At 43.9% G+C, this 24,883-nt stretch overlaps 1 protein-coding gene across 1 annotated transcript in view; it reads right to left on the bottom strand.

The window, feature by feature from the left end:
• CUBN (cubilin) overlaps positions 1–24,883 on the bottom strand; it is a 224,183-nt gene that overhangs the window by 85,506 nt on the left and 113,794 nt on the right. Inside the window, exons 31-35 of the mRNA XM_030550449.1 lie at positions 13,421–13,577; positions 8,710–8,826; positions 6,153–6,266; positions 5,351–5,479; positions 4,604–4,736 (exon numbers count right to left, since the gene is read on the bottom strand). Of these exons, the coding sequence (XP_030406309.1) occupies positions 4,604–4,736; positions 5,351–5,479; positions 6,153–6,266; positions 8,710–8,826; positions 13,421–13,577 (650 nt within the window). The remainder of the gene's footprint in view (positions 1–4,603; positions 4,737–5,350; positions 5,480–6,152; positions 6,267–8,709; positions 8,827–13,420; positions 13,578–24,883) is intronic.

Below are 24,883 nucleotides of genomic sequence, written 5' to 3'. Positions count from 1 at the left end.
GAGAGAGAGGTCAGGGACATGCTGGCTTTAGATGGGATCCAGCCATTTTACAGCCCATGGGCCTCACCCGTGGGGCTGATCCCCAAGCGAGACAGGATGATCTGGTTTTATGGGGGCTATCAGAAGCTTAAAGCCATCACAGTGTCCGATGCCAACCCCATGCCTAGGCCTGGGGAGATTCTAGACAAGCTGAGGGGGATGGAGAACTTGGCCCTGGCAGACACTGATAACATGTGCATCTTTAGCCAGACCTGGGAGGAACAGGTGTCCCAGGTGAAGAGGGGGCTGGGCTGCCTCAAGGAAGTGGGACTGATGGTAAAAGCTGGAAAATGTAAGGGGGGACGGCAGAGGTGTTGTGTCTGGGCCACAAAGTGGGAAGCGGCTGCCCAAGCCCAGAGCTGGCAAAGGCCAAGATGGGGGCTCTTAACCAAGGGAGCCCGAATCACAGACCAGAGTGCTGGGAAAAGACCCAATCCCAGCTTGAAGCCCAGGGGTACTGGGGTGGCAAAGGGTGTGGGCTGCATAAACCTTCCCACATGCGGCCTGCAAGTGCCATCAAGCACACCCGACCTAAGGGAGGGCGTAAGACTGGACTGTCCTGGTGTAACTCACACCAAAGAATGGGAGAGATGCTGGGGCATCCATGGGAACCTTGGTGGGTTCGAACTTCCCCAGGTCACTGGCTGAAGTGACCTCGCTCAGTTCGGTCTCGAAGGGGGGAGAGATATGACGAACTGGGAAAGTTCTTAATGTTTTCTCTGAATACTGTATTGGTGCCTCAGTGTCCCCATGGCAGTTCTTAAGTATCTGGCAGAGCCAAGGGCCAGTGCACCTAAATGCCTGACACTCTATCTCCTAGCAACTGATGGCCTGGGCCCCTCCTCTGCAAAGGTGCCAGCTGAAGGTGTTGGAGACAAAGGGATCAGGTGACCTCCTGGCCCGGGAAAGGAGCTGAGCAGAGAGGAGGGGCTGGGAGGGGTTGTGAGTCTGGAGCTGGCTGGGGTCGAGGGTGGAGGGCAGACCTGGGGGTCTGGCTCACTGCCCCCCAGAATGGACCCAGCCGAGGGGTCCGGTTCGCTGTATCTACAAGCTCTGTTTTAGACCCTGTTCCTGTCATCGAATAAACCTCTGTTTTACTGGCTGGCTGAGAGTCACGTCTGACTGCAAAGTGGGGGTGCAGAACCCGGTGGCTTCCCCAGGACCCCGCTGGGGTGGACTCGCTGTGGGAAGCGCACGGAGGGGCAGAGGATGCTGAATGCTCCAAGGAGAGACCCAGGAGGTGAAGCTGTGTGAGCTTCTTGCCCTGAACAAGTCTGCTCCAAGGGAGAGGAGGTTCCCCAAAGTCCTGACTGGCTTGGTGGGGAGCAGTTCCAGAGCATCGCCCGGTGACTCCGTGACACCACCACTATAATAATCTTCATACAAAATGTGCCTTATGAGGTATCATTTGAAAAATAATAACTCACTGGTCAATATCATGGTGAAATGGATGTAGCAATATTGTTAGTAAAAAGTTATAAATTCTCCCTGTATGATGTTAGTAGAACATGTTCAAAACCAGACAGTCCTGCCTAGGCAAAAGTTGTTAAATAGGTCTGTCCTAAAAATGGGAATGTGTGTTTACCTCAGTTTACATATAAGTAGTAAACGGGGCCAGCAAAACAGCAGGGGCCACAGACGGCAGGAAACAGAACAATTTGCATTTTAGCAAACACAAGTGGGGGAAGGAAGAGCATGGAACTTCCTTCGTTACCAGACTCCACATTGCCTTCCTCACTTCAAAGTTTCACTGGACTACAAAAGAAAGGGGCACAACCCCAAAAGTTCTCTCTCTATCACCTAAGAAGTGAAAGGCACCAGTATCACCGGGCCTGTGGGAGACATCCTGACCAAGGAAAGGGTCAGTCACCATCTTGCTGGAAGACTGTGAATGAGAAAGGCCATCTTGAACAAAGCCTTGAACCAAAACTTGTTGGATTAATTTTTAGATTTTTAGATGCATGTTTTTACTTTTATTTGCTGGTAACCATTTCTAACTTTATCTCTTATACCTGAATTGACCTCAAATCCTCTCTGCTTCCATTAATAAACTTGATCTATTTTTAATCTAAACCAATCCAGTGCAGTGTTTAAACTGGTAACTCCAGTTAATGTAACAAACTTAAATATTTACCCATTACAGGGGCAACAAACCTCAATATCTGAACAGTCCAGGAGAGAGCCTGGCAGTGCAGAAAACACATTTTTTGGAAAATCTGTGGTTGGGGTCACCCTGAAAGTAGTAACCAAGACTGGTAGAAGGCAAAGTGGAGCTGTGGGGCTGTAGACGGACTGCTGGGATCAGAGCTGCTGAACCAGGCTGTCTAGTACACAGACACTCAGGGTGTGCCCTGCATGCTGGTAAGCTGGTTGTGAACAGCCCAGGTTGGGATCTACAATAGTAAAGCACTGTGAGGTACCTAACGTCATGCAACAGGCAGTGACACAATCCTCACTGGTCTGGATTGCATCTTGGAATGTGACAGCAGCCTACTGGAAGTGGCCAGGAGATCAGGGGAAATCAAGTAAATGTTGCATGGGCCAGAGGATCTTGGTGGAAGTTATGAGGAGTTGCTTTTTAGAACTAGAGCTGTGTAATGTGTTTGCCTCATACCAGGCAAAACTGGAATGAGACTAGGTGAACATACCTCCCAAGAAAGCACAGCTAGCTCTCCTAATGGGAGCCTGGGCTGCTGTGGGAATGGGTCTATGGCAAGGGATGTGGGGAATCTAGGTGGATTCCTGACTAAGTCTACTGGGCTTGTATAGTTTTTCTTTGACTTTCAACTTGTGTCCCCAGGTTTGTGTGAATCTCAACCTCAAATAAAGTCAAGGGTTGAGCTGCACAGAAAACAAAAAAGAAAAAAAAAAAAGACAAGGAGGTTCAACCAAATGTATGTGATTGTTAGTAACTCCCATTAAAACTGAACCAAATCCTTTGAAAGAGATTTTACATTAGTGCAAAAAGGATGATCAGGTTTGGTCTGTTTTTTAAATTACTCTGTTCCTAGATCCCTAATTACTGCACCAACTGATAGGAATGCTAGATAGAAGCTAAAATGTCACAGCATTTCTTATTGGGTTATGTTGAATCAACCCAATATCCTTTTCAAAAGCCAGTCATGAATATAGCAATAAGGATCCCAGAAAGTGCCTTCTACAACTAATGCACAAATATCTCTGCTTTCAAATTCTGGTCACCCATCCCCCCCTTCCTTCAGGCCTGAATATATCCATATGTCTCCACTGTACAGACCCACTATGAAACAGTTCCAACTACCCATATGGATACACTTTGGATTAATTTAGAGCAAACCCTCAACTTGCAAGACAGGCAATTTTGTAAGACCAATATAAAGATGATGAATTCCTCATGGCAAAGAAACTTTATAAAATCCCAGTATTCAACTAACTAAAATAAATATCTCCTTGCTATACACTGCCCAAAAATCTCCTAGCATCTCTTGATTTGGCCTTTTGGTTACATGAAACTAATGAACAGGGATTACATCCACTGAGGATCACACGTTATAATTGTATGTGTATTGCACTAAGTGTATCTGGTTCACACTATACACTTGTTTTGGTTAAGAAAGTTGCTATTTGTTATTGTTTTTAGCAATGAACTTGAAAAATGTTTCTCAGATTACAGTGCTTTCACCCCATTTCTCAGAGGAAAAATTTATAACAGTGTGTCCATTTCAGTGGCTAGCAAAGCAATGTTTCCATGATAACTACATCATATACAATAAGTATATTTCTGGGCATGTGTTACTTGTACAGTAATTAACTGCAAATATAAATTCTAGTGTTGCTTTTCTTTTCCAACTGACCTGCTCTGTCAAGGGTCAGTATTCTGTTTCTTGGCACCAAACAATGTTTAATGCCATGAAATAGACAAGCTTAGAAATTAACATGATGGGCAAAGAGTGGCATAACTGCATCTTGTTAAAGTTATCTGGATTGTTTTCCGGATCATACATAAATTTCTGGTCTCATATCTTCTAAGGAAAGTACTTAGACAGGAGGGAAGGTGTACTCCTAGCAAGACTCACTTAGTTCCTGCTTTATCTTCATCTTTGTGATTTGACATAGCTGCAGAAGTAAATCTGAGGCCTTTAATTCAACACGAAACCAATTATTGCAATTTATTAAAAATATGGACACTTTATACTCTCCAGATATACAGTAGTATGAGATATCTGCCAATAACCAAAAAGGAATTGAAAAGGTTTTCATTTGCAAAAAGGTCTATAAAGACAAAAGATGCAGTGATGCTGAATTTCCTCTTGCTCATGAGGAACCCTTTAGCACCCCATGATACTCTCCGACAATGCATCGTCTAGTTATATAATATTGTATAATGTCCCTAATATAAATGATGACTGATAAGGGAGAAAACTGACTGTAAGCTCCTGTGGCCACTGCTGTGTTCTCTTTCTAAGTTATTTTGGACACACTGCTACAGTTTTTCATGCTGGTAATTACATTTCCTACTAAACACAGTGCTTCCTTCCTGCAGCTCCATTAAAAGGCTGAACAATAACCCTTGGAACGGATTTACATGAAAGACAGCTGAAGCCGGTTGCCAGGGGAGCTGACAATCTTCCAGATACATTCAGTGTTCAAAGGATAAGGTTCAGGATAATTAGGACTGTTGAAGGCTCCTCTGTCCATGTGGAAGATACCGCCACAGGCTGAAATGAGAAAGACAGAACAGAGACTGAAGACTACATGGAAAAAATACCTTGGGCAGACGTGGGCTAACTCACTAAGTCAGAGGGAAAAAACGTTGAAACAACAATGGATATCCCTTTCTCCCCATTTGTTAACATCTTGGCATCAGTGGACAGAGCACTGGTTTAAAATCTCCAGCTTCAGGAATCAAATCCTCAAACATGCCAAATCCAGTAAGGCACAGAGCTGGCTACTGATAACTTACAGATAAAAAGGAAGGGCCCAGCTAGCAGAGGGAGTGAAAGTGCTGGGAAATTTGAGTTTTGTCGAAGGTTTGAGCTGTCTCTCCTTGGGATGGCAGACCTGGAAGCACACTGAGGCAGCAGTTTTCTCCATCCGTAGGTGGAAAAGGCACTTTGTGGCTCACACTGGACAGGTTCTGTAGGTAACTATGTACCACTCTCTTTGGCCAGAACAGAGGGTCAAGGCAATATGAGATTTTGAGTGTGGTGTTGTTAGGGCACTAAAGAATAGAAAGGGGAATCTGAGAGTGCTTCCTCAAAAAAATCTATTGTTTAGGTTACCAATTGCTTTTCTAGCAGCTTCAGTATGGGGGCTTGCAAAATCAACTTACATGACAATGATGCAGCACAGGTAGCATGGAAGCCTCTGGCAGTTCTGGCATTACTGGATACAAAATTTACAACAAAGCCATTGCTGTAAGAAGTGACAGGTTGTGGCATAACAGTGCCACAGTAACGGCCTGAAAATCAACAGCAACACAAGGGAAGTGAAATGTTATGCAGGGAGTATAAACACTGGCCTCGTTATCTAGTGCAAAACTAACCCTCAGATGCTAACGCTTATATCAGCTACTATTAAAACAATCTTTTGTTTGTGGTTTACAATCCTTGGTGAATGCTGAAAGCTCCTCGATTATGTAACATTATGTCAACCTAGGCCCCAGGACGCTCCTCCAAAGACTGAGACTCACTGGCGGTCCTGGAGGGCATTCCGTCCACACTGAGATGTTAGTATCCAGCCATTTCAATAAAGCGACACTGTCAGAGACCGCTCCTGCCAGAAGGACCCCCTTACAGGGAAGATCGAAGCATGGAGAAGATCATTCTATTGTTTGTATTGTATAAATTCCTGTATGGCACCCTTAGTGCTTTGGCAGAGAAAAACTCTAAGCTCTTCAGTGCAGGGGTCGTCTACTCTGTGTTTAGACAGCACCTAGCCCAGCGGCGCCCCATTTCCCAACCCCACTCTCCCGTGATTCTATGATAATAAACATTAATAATTAATAGTGAAATTATCTACCTATATAAATATTATTCAATCTTGAATCTCACTCATCTCATCACAGCTTTAACCCTGAACATAAATAGTTGTTTTAAAACAATCGAGAGAGACAAGAAAAAAGGCTACAGTACCTTGAAGAGGAGCCTCATTGTTATCCCCTTCCAAAATCTCGACAAAGTCCATGGTACAGTTACTTCTGTCGCCTTCAATATCAAAGTCAGTGAAGGACAGCGTAATGTGGTTGACTGTTAACGGCAAAGAATAAAACTTAAGGGAAGGTTTTGCATTTCACATATAAATAATTACCTAGGTGTACAGAGTGGATTTTTAAGTTCTATTTTCATTGGAGACAATGGATAGCAAAAGCTTAAGTGTCAGTTTTCTCTCCCTACGTCAATCAGTGAACTAAACTGGTGTCTGTTTATTGATCATGAAGTAGAAAATCAGAGGTAGCTTGTTTATTGTTACATAGAGTAAGTATGATGGAGGTACTTATGCTTATTGTAAGAATACTGTAAAATTTTTCAGGATTTCGTGACACTATATTGGACAGTACTCTAGTGCAATCTGCTTCAGATTTAAAGATTTAATACTTACAGATATTTTTTAACAACCTAACATCTTTGTAATTATATGTTGAATGATACCCAATAGACAATTCTGCAGCTATTTTAAAATATCTCATTTCTGCTCTGATAAGCCCAGGAAGTCCTGTCCCTTGTGATCTATAGTATAGAATGCTATGAAATTCAAACAGGATTTGCCCTGCTCCAGGCTCACAATTAGCTGGATCTTGCATCACTTTTCAAAACATTCCATATGTATCAATCTGACTAGTCAATGGGCCATTCATTAGCACCTTCCGCTATGCTCATGTGAAATTGGATTTTCCACACTATGATGCTTTAGGCTACATGATGAAAAGGAGGACTTGGCCCTCAGGATTTTTGACGGTCATACTGCTTTATGTTTGTTCATTATGGCCACTTTCTTCCATAATTGCTCAGGAAGATGAGAATAGCAGCTTGCCTCACAACTAGTACCTGATAATAATTGTTCCTAATCTAGGAGTGTTCTTATGTCTTGAACAGGTCCGAGAGAGAGGCCTGTGATTTTAATAATGGGAAGATATATGTGGGAGCACTATGAACCACATTTGGAGTCCTAGTACAAGTGGGGCAACTCCATTAATTACAATGGTTCCACCCACACATACTGAATTTGGCGCACACATTTTTTTTCTAACCAGGCTAGAAATAGTAAGCTATAAGGAAGTGAAATCACGCACAGAAGGGTTGCATTTAGCAGGGTACGACTGAGTGGCACTCAGTGGTATAGTCTCTGCTGTTCTGTTCTCCCTTTTTGTGTACCAGTAGAATCAATCAATTACAGCTATCCATGCTGGTCCTCAGGGTATAAAATTAAAAGTAAATCACTGTGGGCGGTGAAAGTAGGTGACTTGTTGACCCTCTCAGTACAAATAGAATAAGAGGACCCTGCTGTTTCCTGCCAATGGCTAAATCCATTTTTTATGTCCACGTACTGTCGAGATGATTCTAATACTATGTGAACTGCATAATGAAGCCAGATATACCTGCAATATATGGAGGAATCTCCATGATACATAGAGGAATGCTCTGATTCTCATTTATACTAGTTATATACCAGTGTAATTTATTGGCTCAAAAGAGTTACTCCTGATATGCACCAACGTATGTGAGAGAAGAATTGGGCCTACAGTCTCCCCCACAGGACAAATAGCATCCTAGAGAAAGATGCCTTTGAAGATTTTGCACTTTGTAGATCAGAGACAGTTTTGAATGACTTCTTTTTTCTTGGATTTCCATCAGAGTGTATGTTTGTACACCATATCTCCTTTTATTTTTCTCTGTCTAATTTACTAACGTGTGCATTGGCAGATATATTTTCATTTTATAACCCCTCTGTCCAGATGACTCAGAATGTTTTCTAAAATTCTCTGTTTGGGCTGAAATGTTCCATGGTTTGTGATAATATCAGGTGAGCATCAGAGGTATATTGGCCATCATGAAAAGTAAATATTTACCTACAATTACTGCACAGTGTTATCTGGGATACCATACTATTTCCCTATTCTCTATATTGGGAAATGGCCCATTCTAACAGATAATATTGGGTGATTGTTGGAAAATTTTGTCCTGTTAATCACAACCATTGTAAACCTATGTCTACAATTAGGAAAATCTGAGGACACACCTATGCATATACGATTTATGTTCTCCTATTTCTGATTTTTGTTCTCCCATTTCTGCTTTAGTTTAAACTTCTTATTAAAATAACTCCCTCCCTCTCCGTGCCAAAAAGACAGTGACCAGATGCCAGCAATTCTCATATGAGTCCATAGGTTGTCTCATAACAGCTCTGGCTGCATATCATATTCAGCTACACAGCCTACAATTCAGCCCTCGGGTCTCATAAATCTGCCAGGATAACGAAGTTGTAAATTGTTTTTTGTTCTATTTTTCATTAAACTCTAAATCTTTTTACAGCAAAATTTAGTTTCTGGCAGATTAAGAGATCCTCATTTTCTCAATCTACCAGGAGGCAGGATTTCCTAGAGAAGAAAGGGAGGAATTTTGCATTGTTACCACAGCAGAGATGAGAACATTAGTCATCCAGCAAGTTTCCCACAGAGATGTTTTTACTTACATGGCTCCTGGGCCCGAATAATCCAGCTGCAGTTCTGATTGTCTGGATACTTGGCAGGATACAGAGGAGAGGAAATTGCTGCACCAACTGAATCTGTCTCTATGAGGCTTCCGCATGCTTTAAAATAAAACACACACACACAGAGCACATATATTATATACACCTTTGACAACTCTAGTGAGCTAGGGAGTGATAAAATGGATGCATCAGAACCCAGAATGCTCTTGTCGACTCTTTCAGGGACTAAAAATTAAAATCTCTGAAGCAGTTAACAAATAACTTGTCAAAAAGGGCCAGTGGACTGGATCCTCAGAAGCAGCCACCCTTGTGCGGGGATCACTCAATGTCAGGATGATGCTCTAATGTAAGTCAGAGCAACTAGAGGGCTGCTCTTATCTAAGCCAGCTGCTAACAACCTCTAAGGGCCATGGTCAGGTTTTAGGGGAAGCCCCAGTCATATCCCCATTACCCTATTCATATGTCTAGATTGGCAGCTGGAAGGAAGGATGGTATAGGAGCTACTGAAATAGCTCCATGCTGCACAAGGATCCCCTGGCACTTGCAGGCCCCTCTCGTCTGGATCCTCTTGGGTGGCTGGATCAACTGGGCCTGTGCTGTAGGAGTGAAACTTGTGCTTCTGCATAAACATATGGATTGAGCTCTTTATGTTGTGCCCTGCCCTAAAATGCCTTTCCAGACCTTGCTGCTGAGAGCCTGCAGAATCACCAATCTGTGGATTTGGGACAGAGTTAGGATTGGGCATGGCCGGCGCTACCATTTAGGCGACCTAGGCAATGGCCTAGGGCGCCAGAATTTTTTGGGAGTGCTATTTTGCCAGGGGGGCGGCACGCGGGTCCAGTGGACCTACCGCAGTCACGCCGGCGGACAGTCTGCTGCTGGAAAGGCTCCGGTGGAGCTGCCACAGTCATTTTGGCGGACGGTGCGTTGGTCTAAAGGCTCCGGCGGACCTACCACAGTCATGCCTGCGGCAGGTTCACGGGAGCCTTTAGACCAGCGGACCGCCCGCCGGCATGACTGCGGCAGCTCCACCGGAGCCTTTCCAGCAGCGGACCGTCCGCCGGCATGACTGTGGTAGGTCCACTGGACCCGCAGGGGGTGGCGAAATGGTTGTCCACCTAAGGCATCAGAAACCCTGGCGCCGGTCCTGGGATTGGGCCTGATAAATTCCATCCCTCGCTCCCTATGGTGATGTCTATGAGCAGCACCATGCCAGAATTTATCTTTTCAGGCGAGTTCCTAGGAGCACTGAGAAACACTGCTGAGTTTGACTCGCTTTCAGCGCTCTGTCTAGTACAGGAGTACTATTTGTTCTGAGGGTGAAAACCTCCCATTGAAGGCAATAGCAAAATTCCCATTGACTGCAGCACAGCCAGGTTTTCCCCTGGAGCGTTTCAAGTCCTAGGGTATGTCTACACTACGGGATTATTCCGATTTTACATAAACTGGTTTTGTAAAACAGATTGTATAAAGTCGAGTGCACGCGGCCACACTAAGCACATTAATTCGGTGGTGTGCGTCCATGTACCAAGGTTAGAGTCGATTTCTGGAGTGTTGCATTGTGGGTAGCTATCCTGTAGCTATCCCATAGTTCCCGCAGTCTCCCCTGCCCATTGGAACTCTGGGTTAAGATCCCAATGCATGATGGGGCAAAAACAGTGTCGCGGGTGATTCTGGATAAATGTCATCACTCAATCCTTCCTCTGTGAAAGCAACGGCAGACAATCATTTCGCACCCTTTTTCCCTGGATTGCCCTGGCAGACGCCATAGCATGGCAACCATGGAGCCTGTTTTGCCTTTTGTCACTGTCACTGTATGTGTACTGGATGCTGCTGACGGAGGCAGTACTGCAGTGCTACACAGCAGCATTCATTTGCCTTTGCAAGGTAGCAGAGATGGTTACCATTCCTATTGCACCGTCTGCCATTGTAAATTGGAGATGAGATGACGGTTATCAATCATTTTATATTGTTTGCAATTGGAAATTGGCAATGACGGTTATCAAACATTTTGTACTGTCTGCTGCTGTCATGGGTGCTCCTTGCTGGCCTTTCTGAGGTCTGCTGCGGGCACATGGACAAAATGGGAATGACTCCCCGAGTCATTCCCTTCTTTATGCCTTGTCTAAAAATAGAGTCAGTCCTGCCTAGAATATGGGGCAAATCTACTAGAGAGCCAGAGAGCACAGCTGCTCTAGGTCAGAGCCCCAGAGATCCCACAGAAATGATGAGCTGCATGTCATTCTAGGGAGTGCCCCTGTAACAACCCCACCCGTTGCTTCCCTCCTCCCACACCCCTCCTGGGCTACCGTGGCTGTGTCCCTCCTTTTGTGTGATGAAGTAATAAACAATGCAGGAATAAGAAACACTGACTTTTTAGCAAGATCAAATGAGGGGGAGGCAGCCTCCAGCTGCTATGATAGTCCAAGGAGTACAGAATCTTTTCTTTAGACACGAAAGGGGAGTGGGGGGGCTGATGGAGCTCAGGCTCCAGCTGCTATGATAAGGACGGTTACCCAGCATTTTGCACCGTCTGCCAGGAATGACAGGGAGTCATTTCCATTTTTACCCAGGTGCCTCCAGTCGACCTCACCGAGGAGCACTCACGGGATGATGATGGTTTTCCACCATTTTGTACCATCTGCCATCAGGAAAGGAAGGGGAGGGGATTCTGCTGTTAAGCGCTGCAGCACTGTGTCTACCAGCAGCATGTAGTATACATATGGTGACACTGAAAAATGGCAAGCAACAATTTTTTCCCTTTTCTTTCACGGGGGGTGGGGAGGGGGAGTAGGAGTAAATTGACGAGATATACCCTAAATCACCTGGGACAATATTTTTAACCCTACAGGCATTGGGAGCTCAGCCAAGAATGCAAATGCTTTTCGGAGACTGCAGGGACTGTGGGATAGCTGGAGTCCTCAGTCCCCCCTCTCTCCCTCCATGAGAGTCTATTTGATTCTTTGGCTTTCCGTTACACTTGTCACGCAGCACTGTGCTGAGTCCCTGCTGTGGCCTCTGTCTATGATAGCCTGGAGATTTTTTCAAATGCTTTGTCATTTTGTCTTCTGGAACGGAGCTCTGATAGAACAGATTTGTTTCCCCATATAGCGATCAGATCCAGTATCTCCTGTACGGTCCATGCTGGAGTTCTTTTTGGATTTGGGACTGCATGGCCACCCATGCTGATCAGAGCTCCATGCTGGGCAAACAGGAAATGAAATCCAAAAGTTCACAGGCTTTTCCTGTCTACCTGGCCAGTGCATCCGAGTTCAGATTGCTTTCCAGAGCGGTCACAATGGTGCACTGTGGGATACCGCCCGGAGGCCAATACCGTCGATTTCCCGGCCACACTAACCCTAATCCAACATGGCAATACCGATTTCAGCACTACTCCTCTTGTCGGGGAGGAGTACAGAAACCGGTTTAAAGAGCCCTTTATATTGATATAAAGGGCCTTGCTGTGTGGATGGGTGAAGGGTTAAATCGCTTTAAAGCTGCTAAATTCGGTATAAACGCGTAGTGTAGACCAGGCCTTAATCGCAAATATTTCTCAGAAGCTTATTGAATTATCAATTATTGGGCATGTTTGTGTTTGTATAACTAGTCCGCATCCTACCACCAAAAATGTTCTGTCCTTTTTAAAAACAAAAAAAATGTATGCATCACAATATGGCATTTTATTACATGTTCACACAAGAGTGGGAAATGCAATGTTATTTGCCAAATACTTTCTCAGTAATATTGTTTAACAGTACAGAGGCCTGGGAATAAGGGACAAAATTTGGATGATATTGAAGAGCTGGTGTGGTTATCGAGTGATGAACAATGTAATGTGCTAATAAATCGTTATGTTATGCAAAAAAAAGTAACATCCGTTACAAGCTGTACGTTATTACTATAACTGTATAATAAATCTTTTCTAAATTATTTTATACAACGTTTCTTATTTTTAACAGTATTATTTTTTTCCTGCACTGCACAGAACAGTTTCCTCTGGGAGAAGGATGCACTGAATGACTAAATAGGTCTTTTCCATCTCTAATTTCTAAGGGAGAAGTATAGATTGCAAAATTTTATAAAGGTTTTCCTTAATGATAAAGAAGAGAAATGTTATCAATATGCTGAACAAATACAGAGTGAGATTCTGTGCTACTCTAAGAGGTACAGCAGAGAACTTGCAGCTCCGGGGACTCTAAATCACCTTTGCATGTGTTGTTCTGGGGGTTGGAGAGGCCCCTCTTTATAATTCATACAGCCCTGGGGGCCTGTCTAAATTATGACAGTCTCCTTGCACTGCCCTATAAGCTGCAGCCCTACCCTTGACACATCCTCTACACCAGAGCTTGCAATGGGGTCTTTAGAAACTGAACTTGCAGATATCTCCCCAAAGCCTATGCAAGGGGAATCCTCCTCTCATCCACAACCATGACTTTTAGGGTCCCTTTATGCTGCTCCGGCCCTTGTGCCTGGTGCAAAGATGGCAGAGCAGGTGTGCGGATCTCACCCGAAATCAAAATATTTTGGTTTGAACTATTCTGAAATGAAAAGTATCTCATCAAATGCCCCCTTAAAGCCACATGGCATATGTAGAGACATCGACACTGGATATAACTTGTCCTGAGAGACTGCACTTAGTAAAAGAGTAATTTGTGATCAGCAGAAAGGGTATTTATGTCATTGAGGAACTTGCCTTCTGTAAAGTGAGCGCTGAAACCTCTGTGCTGGTTGCTGCTGTTGGAATGTAATCGGATGAACATAACATTCTGTGTGGATGTGATGGGACTGGGATGCTGGGCACCACACAGTTTTTCAAGAAGTGGGGCTTCACTGTCTGAGCCATCAAACACCTGTATAAAGCAGCAGTGTGTAGAAGGAATAATTAGAGCTTCAGATCAATACACATGTCCATTTCCCACCAAGTGTTCATTGCATTAGGCTTTTTGGCAAATGTTTGTTTATGCACATATAGTTTTGGTCTTTTGGAAATTGATCTTAGTTTTAAAACCCTTCTGTCTATCAGCTACAGTACAGTAGGCTCTGTGCTCATGAAGAGAATCCTGTAGCACAATTACCTCTTAATAGGCTCAGCCAAGAAAAACATTAAATTGCAAAAAGTGGGAACTGGCAATAGCTATGCTAAAAATCACTGAGTTCTGTCATTCAAGATTTGTTATGCAACTAAAGAAATTCACCAGCCTTATGGCAAAACTGTCCAAATCTATTATCCCCAAAGCAAAACAGTACTCATCAGAGCGAAGGCACCTGGTTTTACATGCAGCAGAATACAAGAAATAGTTCCAATAGTTTCTAAAATGTTGTCTAACATTTTTATAAAATAGTTATTTTTCTGTACCATATGAATTATCTGCAGAATATATCATGCTTACAAGTCTGGTGGCCTTCCCCAAGGAGTGTTGATAAAACGTTCATATCACATCACGCTAACTATCATGTATTCCATATATTTCGATCTCTATACAAAACTCATTGTTATGGAAGCAACCCAGGAGCAATGCAAACCCACTGGTGAACCCACTTCTAAGTAATGCAACCATTCCAGACTTAGAACCCTGGGTCTACAAAACAGTGGCAAATGACTCATATTTTACTGCATATATGTTTAATACCCTCCCCCTCTCCATTATTCTTTCCTCTTTATGGCTGAAATCCAGAGTAATTTTTACTCAATCAAAACCCAAGTTTTGCCTCAATAAGGACCTCAGGATTTGGTCTTAAATGTATGTAAGTTCCACTAGCATCAGTGAGAGCTATGAGTGTGTACATAAGGATAAGAAACCTCAGCCAGAGTTTTCAAACATAGGTCCCTAAAGTTAGGTAACTAAATCCATATTTTCATGCTTTACTGTGGATTTTGGTGCCTAGCTTAGACACACCAGTTTGGAAATGTACTTAGAGAAGGAAAGAAAAGAGAGAGACAGGAAATGTTCAAGACTTCAGCACCAATTGTGAGAGAGGTGCAATAACATACATTTAATATACAATAGATTTAGCTGAATCAACCAGGTGGACTATTTCAAAACCATTTGCAAAAGTGTAACTCTGCCCTTGGTGCTCATGCATGCAACACGGCATGCATAAATCATCGTGCACCAATAAAAAGGAAGCAAGCAAGCAGGAAGAAAGATGGTTTTGCAAGACATCACTTAATTTCACCGCAAGTGCTTTTCTTCTTTTTTAATGCGAGTTGGAGAGAGATTTTTTTTGCTTCCTGTTTGTGGTCTGCCAAATTAGGAAGCAAGAGACAACAGAGGCTTGACTTTAACTCTAGACCAATTGGTTTCTAGTTGACACTGAATCAGAATTAAAAAAAAATTAAAAAAGAGAAGCCACAAAGGAAAATACTGGCTACTGTCACTGTGTGTCCCACCCACAACAGCTCTTGAAGATCAAGCAAGCATGATTAAGAGAGGCAGTCCCACTGTGGCTGCTTGCATTGGCTACATCATTTAGAACCCTGTCGTATGCTGGGAGTGGTGCTGATATTTGAATTTATCAGCGTAATCTCATGACTTGGAGAGGAAGGATGATCTAGTGGGTAGGATACTGGACTGGGACCCAGGGGAGTTGGGTTCAATTCTTGGCTAAGTCACAAACTTTGTGTGTGTCTCTGGTCAAGTCATTTAATCTAGCCTTTGCCTCAGCTTCCCATCTGTAAAATGGAGAAAATATTTCTCTCGCTCACAGGATGTTGTGAGGATGAAATACATTGATGTTTGTGAAAAGTTCAGCTATTATGATGACAAAGGCCAGATAAGTAAGTACGTAGAAAGAATCAGATGACACCACACGGTTAAAAGAGATTTTCCCATTTCAAATATATGCTGTGCAATCTACGAGGTTCTTTAGAAATGCTTAGCAACGCTGTGCTACAATTGAAAAATAAATCCTTTCTCCTGATACTGTAGCACACAATTTAATTTTCCATCCTCCAATGACAGAAAATACCTTCTTAAAATAATAACAAAAACCAGTATTTTCAAAAGGGCAACATACTGAGATGAGCAACAGATGACAAGCTCCCTGTTTAATCCATCCACACACACTACTTAGCTGATACTGTTTTCATGAATAAAATATTTGCCTCCTGGCTCATCACCTTGGCTGGCTCTGTGGGGCCTTGGGAGAAAGTATTAAATGTACTATAGTGTTTAGACAAATAAGTAGTTGGTAAAGAGGGCCATAATAACCTTCCATTCCACCTTTTCTTATCTTCCAACTTCCAGACAGAGTCCGATCCTTAATATACAATATGAAATGTTGAATGATTCTCTCTCTGCACCTGTGTTCTGTACATTTCTCAACTTAAATCAAGCTGCATGGAGTTAAAAACTGTAATGTTAATAGAAACAGTGACTAACCGAGTGACCCTCAGCAATTAAGTCACCTCCCATCTCTATACAGTAGTAATTAGATTTTATCGACCACTGGAGCTGAGGCCAGCTATTACATTCCCAGACTGGAGAGAGAGGGCTGAAATTTCAGTTAGCTTAAATTAGCATAGTTTTTGGCTTCATAGGGGTTATGCTGATTTATAACAGCTAAGGATCTGGCCCTTAAAATGGAGACAATTACAAGGCTGCTGCAAGGGGAGATTTATAGATGAGTAAAGTAGGAAACTAATATTTTGTACCAGTAGCTCATTAGAATAACAAGGACTCTCTGCTGATAATGCCATGAGAGGAGTAGAGAGTTGTATATGTGCTTCCTAAATCAATTATATTTGCTGCTTGCAGACGGCTTTCTTGAAGATAGTAAGGTCCCCTTCTTCAGAAACCTAGCAATGAATTCTGTTCCTCACATCTTGTTAAAATTCTGATCCAAGTATTAACCCAACATAAATAACACATATATATTTCTGTGAAGTTACAGCAAGTAAATATTCAGCAGCAAAACTATATTTTCTGACCACACTGTTATTTATTACCTTGAACTGTTTTGTAAGGCATATTTTGATACTGAGGATGGAATGGAATGTAAACCACAGTTTTAAGACAATATGGGTACATCTACACTACGGGATTATTCCGATTTTACATAAACCAGTTTTATAAAACAGACTGTATAAAGTCGAGTGCACGCGGCCACACTAAGCACATTAATTCGGCTGTATGCATCAATAGTCTGAGGCTAGCATCGATTTCCCGAGCGTTGCACTGTGGGTAGCTATTCCGTAGCTATCCCATAGTTCCCGCAGTCTCCCCGCCCCTTAGAATTCTGGCTTGAAAGCCCAGTGCCTGATGGGGAAAAAATCATTGTTGTGGGTGGTTCTGAGTACAGCCTCACCCCTCCCTTTGTGAAAGCAGCAGACAACCATTTCGCGCCTTTTTTCCTGGGTGAACTGTGCAAACGCCATAGCACAGCAAGCATGGACACTGCTCAGATCAATACCGCAATAGTGGACGTTGTAAACACCTCGCGCATTCTCGTGCAGTCTATGCTGAACCGGGACCTGCAAAGCCAGGCGAGGAGGAGGCAGCGGCGGCGGCTACGGCAGCGCGGCGACGAGAGTGATGAGGACATGGACACAGAATTATCTTAAACTGCGGGCCTCTGCGCTTTGCAGATCCTGCTGGTAATGGGGCAGGTTCTAGCCATTGAATGCCGATTTTGGGCCCGGGAAACAAGCACAGACTGGTGGGACGGCATAGTTTTGCAGGTGTGGGATGATTCCCAGTGGCTGCGAAATTTTCGCATGCATAAGGGCACTTTCATGGAACTTTGTGACTTGCTTTCCCCTGCCCTGAAACACCAGAATACCAAGATGAGAGCAGCCCTCACAGTGGATAAGCGAGTGGCAATAGCCCTCTGGAAGCTTGCAACGCCAGACAGCTACTGGTCAGTCGGGAATCAATTTGGAGTGGGAAAATCTACTGTGGGGGCTGCTGTGATGCAAGTAGCCAAAGCAATCATTAAGCTGCTGCTACGAAAGGTTGTGACTCTGGGAAACATGCAGGTCATAGTGGATAGCTTTGCTGCAATGGGATTCTCTAACTGTGGGGGGATGATAGATGGAACCCATATCCCTATCTTGGCACCGGAGCACAAGGGCACCCAGTACATAAACTGCAAGGGGTACTTTTCAGTGGTGCTGCAAGCACTGGTGGATCACAAGAGACGTTTCACCAACATCCATGTGGGATGGCCAGGAAGGGTTCATGATGCTCGCGTCTTCAGAAGCACTGCTCTGTTTAAACTGCTGCAGCAAGGGAATTACTTTCCAGATCAGAAAACAACAGTTGGGGATGTTGAAATGCCTATAGTTATCCTGGGTGACCCAGCCTACCCCTTGATGCCATGGCTCATGAAATCATACACAGGCAGCCTGGACAGTGGTTAGGAGCTGTTCAACTACAGGCTGAGCAAGTGCAGGATGGTGGTAGAATGAGCATTTGGCCGTTTAAAGGCACGCTGGCACACATTACTGACTTGCTCAGACCTCAGCCAAACCAATGTCCCCTTTGTTATTGCTGCTTGCTGTGTGCTCCACAATCTCTGTGAGAGTAAGGGGGAGACCTTTATGGCAGGGTGGGAGGCTGAGGCAAATCACCTGGCCGCTGATTACGTGCAGCCAGATACTAGGGCGATTAGAAGAGCACACCACGAAGTGGTGCGCATCAGAGAAGCTTTGAAAACGAGTTTCATCACGGGCCAGGATACAGTGTGACTGCTGTGTTTGTTTCCCCTTCATGAACCCTGCCCCCCTTTATTGACTTCTTCCCTGTAAGCAACCCACCCTTCCCCTTTGATTACAGCTTGCTTAAGGAAATAAAGTCACTATCGTTTAAAAATCATTTATTCATTACTAAAAAGTAATTATAAAAAGAGGCAGAGAACTGACAAGGTATCCCGGGTGTGGTTTGGGAGGAGGACAGGAGGGAAGAAAAAGGCCATTAAACACATTTCAATGTAATGACAGCCTTTTGGTTGGACTGTCCACGGGGGTGGAGTGGGCGGGTACACGAAGCCTTCCCCCACGCGTTCTTACACGTCTGGGTGAGGAAGATATGGAACATGGTGAGTGGTGAGGGTGGTTACACAGGGGCTGCAGCGGCACTCTGTGACCCCGCTGCTCTTCCTGAAGCTCCACCAGACGTCGGAGGACATCAGTTTGATCACGCAGCAGCTCCAGTGTTGCATCCCGCCACCGCTGATCTTCCTGCCGCCACCTCTCATCTCGATCGTCTCTCCTCTCCTCACGTTGGTCCCTCCTGTCCTCATGTTCACTGGCATCTTTCCTGTAATTTGATACCACGTCCTTCCACTTATTCAGATGAGCTCTTCCATTGCAGGTTACTTCCATGATTTCCGAGAACATTTCGTCTTGCGTCTTTTTTTCCTCCGCCTTATCTGAGATGGAGTAGGGAGGCTTGAAAAATGTGCAGCTGCATGAGGGAGGGAAAAAAGGGAGAGAAGTATTTAAAAAAAGATACATTTTACAGAACAATGGCTATACTCTTTCACAGTGAACAACACTATTCACCTTACATAGCACATGTTATTTCACTACAAGGTCGCATTTTGCATCTTAATATTGAGTGTCTGCGGCTCTGGTGTTACAGATCTCACAGATGCAGGTCCGGCCATCAGAATTCAGCTTGCATGCGGCCATGGTAAGCCATTGTCTTTTGGCTTCTCCAGCCTTCAGATACACAGTGCCCTCTGATGCTTCTTTCCTGTTAACATGCAGCAGCAGAAGCCAGTCCCCCCCATCCAATTCTCTAGGATGATTGCTTTACCCCTCCCCCCACCGCATGGCTGGTATCATGGAAGATCACTGATAATCACCCTCTTTCCCCCCCCCCCACCGAGTGGCTGGTAGCTGGGAAGATTCCTGCTAGCCAAACGCAAAAAAGCTCAGCGCTATCCTTACTCCCCTCCCCCCACTTGGCTACATGCAAGGAAGGATTTCTTTTAAGCAACAGCCCAGGAGGAAAATGGCCAGCTCTGTCCCCTTAATTAAATTCCTGAATTTCAACCAGGTTACCATGAACGATATCAGTCTGCTGAGGATAACAGAGCGAGATAAAGAACGGATGTTTCTTGAATGCCAGCAATCACCGGGACCATAAGCAGCAAGGCTTTGTCATGCAATGATACCCGATTACTTGCTACATGCATGGCGTGGTAAAGTGTCCTACCATGGCGGACGGAACAAGGCTGCCTTGCCTGGAAATCTTCTGCAAAGGCTTTTGGAGTACCTCCAGGAGCGCTTCATGGAGATGTCCTTGGAGGATTTCCGCTCCATTCCCAGACGTTAACAAACTTTTCCAGTAACTTTACTGGCCGCGAATGCATCCCAAGCCCTCATGGCAAATCAATCATTAAAAAACGCTTGCTTTTAAACCATGTTTTATATTTACAAAGGTACACTCACCAGAGGTCGCTTCCATGGCTTCACTGGGCTAGTGGTTTGGGAGGGCTGGGAGGGTAATTCCGTCTGGGTCACAAAAAGCTCCTGGCTGTTGGGCCTAACAGAGTGCTGTGTGCTCGCTGCAGTCGTCCTCCTCTTCCTCCTCATCTTCCCCCTCTTCAGAATCCTCAGTCATGGTTGAGATTATAACCCCTACCTCGGAATCCACGGACAGAGGTGGGGTAGTAGTGGCACAGCCCCTTAAAATTTCATGCAGCTCAGCGTAGAAGCGGCATGTTTTCGGACCTGACCCAGACTTTCCGTTTGCTTCTTTGGTTTTCTGGTAGGCTTGTCTGAGCTCCTTAACTTTTGCTCTGCACTGCACTGAGTCCATGGTGTGGCCTTTCTCCATCATAGCCTTGGAAATTTTTTCAAATGTTTTTTATTTCGTCTTTTGGAACGGAGTTCTGTTAGCACTGAATCCTCTCCCCATACAGCGATCAGATCCATTACCTCCCGTGCAGTCCATGCTGGAGCTCTTTTTCGATTCTCAGGAGACTGCATTGCTACCTGTGCTGATGAGCTCTGTGTGGTCACCTGTGCCAATCAGAGCTCCATGCTGGCCAAACAGGAAAATGAAATTCAAAAGTTAGCGGGGCTTTTCCTGTATACCTGGCCAGTGCATCCGAGTTCAGATTGCTGTCCAGAGCGGTCACAGTGGTGCACTGTGGGATACCACCCGGAGGCCAATACCGTCGATTTCCTGGCCACACTAACCCTAATCCGATATGATAATACCATTTTTAGCGCTACTCCTCTCGTCAGGGAGGAGTACAGAAACCGATGTAAAGAGCCCTTTATATCGATATAAAGGGCCTCATAGTGTGGACGGGTGTGGCGTTAAATTGGTTTAATGCTGCTAAAATCGGTCTAAACACGTAGTGTAGACCAGGCCTAAGTCATGTAATGCTCGAGTTTCTCTATCACTTAGGAAAGTTAACCAGTAAATATACAAGAACTGAGATTCCCTAATGCATCTTGCTAGCTGCAGTAGTAAAGGAAGATTATTCATCTGTTCAAGGGACTTTTAATCAAATCCAAATCTCCTTTCACATTGAGCACAGTAGTGCTGTGCTTCTCTTTTCCTCTATACATAATAAGCATGACTAAATGACTCATTGCCTTCTTGTTGCAATGAGAGTGGCCATGACATTTGTAAAAGCACATGATAGAAAGAGAGCTAGCTTCTTCAGTCTTTTTAGCCACATTTTTAAAATCTCACTTCTGGCTACTTTCCCTATGAAAGTCTACTTTTCCATCACCTGGAATTGTTTGAATATGCATCACCATTGCACGCCTCTGAAAATTACATTTCTTTATTATTGTTTACTGCTTTTTACACTGGAACAGGGGAAAAAATCTAATGTATTTAATACAAATCTCTGCAGCGAAGAAACTGTTTCTTCCCACCCGTTAAAGTTCCTCTCACTTCAAGCATAGTTTTCTAAGCTATGCCTTACTATTCTCTTCAAATACTTGCAACAATTTTTGCCTTATGATCATACTGTAGCTTCATGTTTGATGCCTGTTAAACACGAGGTTGTAATATGCAGGAATTATCACATCCTTTGTTGTGTTATTTCTCTGTTTTCCTTTCAAAGAAACAAATAACTGAGTTAATTACAAAACAGAGTCCCCAGATACAAGCACTGGTGCAATGTGAAGAGAACTGAATTGCTTACTAATTATTTGCATTACAGTAGCACCTAAAAGCTCTTAACCAAGGTAGGGGCCCCATTGCACTAGGAGCTGTACATATTCATAATAAAATTCAGTCTCCTGCTCCAGGATCTTACTGTCTAAGTTAAACAAGAAGGAGGAAAGGGCGGAGAAAAGAAATACTATTATCCTCATTTTGCAGATGGGGAACTGAAACACAAGCAGGGTAAGCAACTGGGCCAAGTACACACGTGAAGTTTGAGAGGGAGCAGAAAATGGTATGCGGCTCTCCTGAGTCACAGTAAGTCCTTAACAACCAGGCAACCCTCGTCCCTCACAAAACAACCGTGCAACTGAAAACCTTGTATGAAAATATGCGCTGTGATGTGTTTTTCATTGAAACATGTCTCTAGAAATCTAAAAGCGTTAGGAAGAATCCCCCCTGCCCCCCTTCCCCCCAAAAAGAGAATTGTTCTTCATGGCCTTGGTGTTACAAATGGTGCTTCAGCAACACATGCTGTCTCTGATCATGTGGCAGGGACTTCCGGTGAGTCGAGAAGGGTGGGGATGAAGGAAAGATGTTAGTACAGTAAAGGGTGGAGGAGAGTCCCCAGAGGAATGCAAATCAAACCCATAAAGATAATATCTAAAAAAGGGTGGAAATCACTGTATTACTCATACACAGCATTCTTTCCTATGGAAAGGAAAGGAAAAAAAAACCCAACCCACCAGTTTCCTTAGCTGCATATATTTTCCATCTATGCTGCTTTGAAATGTAATTACTAAATGAAATTCACAGTCACATATCCACTTACAGATCTCACAAGCAGCTTCTACTTCCTCCCCTTTGGCTTCCATTACCATGCAATGCATGTAACTCCATGGGAGGAGGTGCGTGCTAATCACTTCCAGTTGTTATAGTCAAATGACTTACAGCTTACTGGCAGGATAGACAGGAAAAGAAATTCCATCCCTTCATTCCTTGTCTTGCCTACCTCACTAAATTAGCACTGAAAAGCCATCTCCAAACTTGTCTCAGTCAAAACTCTGATTTTTCTTTTGGTTTCAAAATAACATCTCTCCCCCCCCACCCCCACTTCTAAAATAACTTTCAGTTTAACTCACAACAGGAAGCTTCAGTTCACTAATGCTTCAGGATTTAAATAACTGTTCCTGCACAAAGAAAGCTGGATTTTTCACATTACTGTACAGAAGGCATATTTGTATGGACAGCAAAAATACAAAAACAAAATGGTGGACGCTTTTATGGTAATAAAATAAAATAGTTTCCTCTGCAGGGCAAGGTCCTGCTACCCTTATTCATGCGAGGAGTTCTACCGAAGCCACTCACATAAATAAGAGCTTCCGAATTGGAGTCTCGATTATGTCCACATAAAGAATTAAAGACCCAGTTTTGCCCTTAGACCCAGAGTGGCGATGGGAGTCATGCTTGCATATCAGAGGGCAGCACTGAGCATTCAGGCCCTGATCCAGCAGAGCATTTAAGCACAAGTCGCTGCAGACATCAATGGAATTACTCACACGCATAAATCTAAATGTGTGCTTATATGATTTGCAGGATTTGGCCCTAAATTTGGAATTATTTTGTTTAATCCACACATTTTGGTTGTGTATTTTCTGACATTACCATTGAGATGTCCCAGGTCTTCCATGTTATCCGACCTTCCACACCTGTGCAATGTCACAAAAAAGCCAGATGCTTCTCTAATACATTTTCCCCACCAAGAGTATCACAATTACATTGAAATATCTTAACTAAAAACTATAATCATCTTTCATATGGCCTTGTCTTAGCCTATGCCATAGAGCTGTGAAAAGTGAACATCCATTGGACAAAGATGCTTTGTTAAGAAGAAATCTATGATTCAGTTCAACAGTGATCAGACTTCTTTTAACTGGTTTGGCACAAAAAGCCTTAGCAAGTAATTCTGTTAATAGTGATGCCCCGTTTTCAAAAGACTCTCTGTTCCTGCCTGCTTGAATCACTGTGAATGAAGGTTTATCTAGGAGACAGAGGCTGGATTTTGGTTTAGGTAGTCACACAGATCACACATTCCTTTCTACTGAGTGAAGTTGAATCTGACATCACAGGTCAGGATTCCATTTCTCTATTCTCATGAGACCTATAGTGCCAGACTTGCCTTGCTCTTCATTTTCACACACTCACTGAGCTGCAGCCTGAATTTCTGGGAGATCAATAAGAGCTCAAAAACAAGTAGCAATGTGAAGCTTTAAGAGGGCAGGCTCTCTAATTAAACAGAGAAACAGCCAGCCAAGGATCACTTGAATGTGGTAGACTGTGATGGGGTGTACCATGAGAAGGTAAATTAGGCCCAATTAACCTATATATTGCACTGGGAGGAAAGCCAGGGAATACTGAGACCTAACTGCTGACAGCTCCCAGCTGAGAAGGATTAGGCAGGGCAAGTATAAAGCCAGGTAGTGGCAACAGAAGGGGGCTGTAGAGGAGTAGCCTGCAGTTACTCCCTGTGAAGAGGGAGCTTGAGCTGGAAAACCCAGAGAGATGTGGGGAGCCAGGAGGTGGAGCTGCCAAGTCAGGCCACGTCTACACTACAGCATAAAATCGAAATTATTAAAACCGGTTTTATAAAACTGGTTTTATAAAATCGATTTTACGCGTCCACACTAGGGCACATTAATTCGGTGGTGTGCGTCCATGGTTCTAGGCTACCATCGATTTCCAGAGCGGTGCACTCTGGGTAGCTCAGTAAAAGAATGAGAGCAATAACTTCGATTTCCGTCCACACTAACCCTAAATCGATATAGTAATATCAATTTTAGGGTTACTCTTCTCGTTGGGGAGGAGTACAGAAATCGATTTTAAGAGCCCTTAAAATCGATTTAAAGTGCCTTGTAGTGTGGACGGGTACAGCGTTAAATCGATTTAATGCTGTAGTGTGGACCAAGCCTCAGAAGTAGTCCAGGGGAAGAGCAACATGGGCTGGGAGTGAGCAGGCCACTGTTGCTAGAGATAGGGTCCCTGGACTGGAACCTGGAGTAGAGATCAGGCTTGGATTCCCC

Source organism: Gopherus evgoodei, chromosome 2 (genome assembly GCF_007399415.2).
Source record: "Gopherus evgoodei ecotype Sinaloan lineage chromosome 2, rGopEvg1_v1.p, whole genome shotgun sequence".
Classification (NCBI taxonomy): domain Eukaryota; kingdom Metazoa; phylum Chordata; order Testudines; family Testudinidae; genus Gopherus; species Gopherus evgoodei.
Note: the sequence above shows the minus strand (reverse complement) of the source record. Positions and strands in the feature narration are given on the sequence as shown.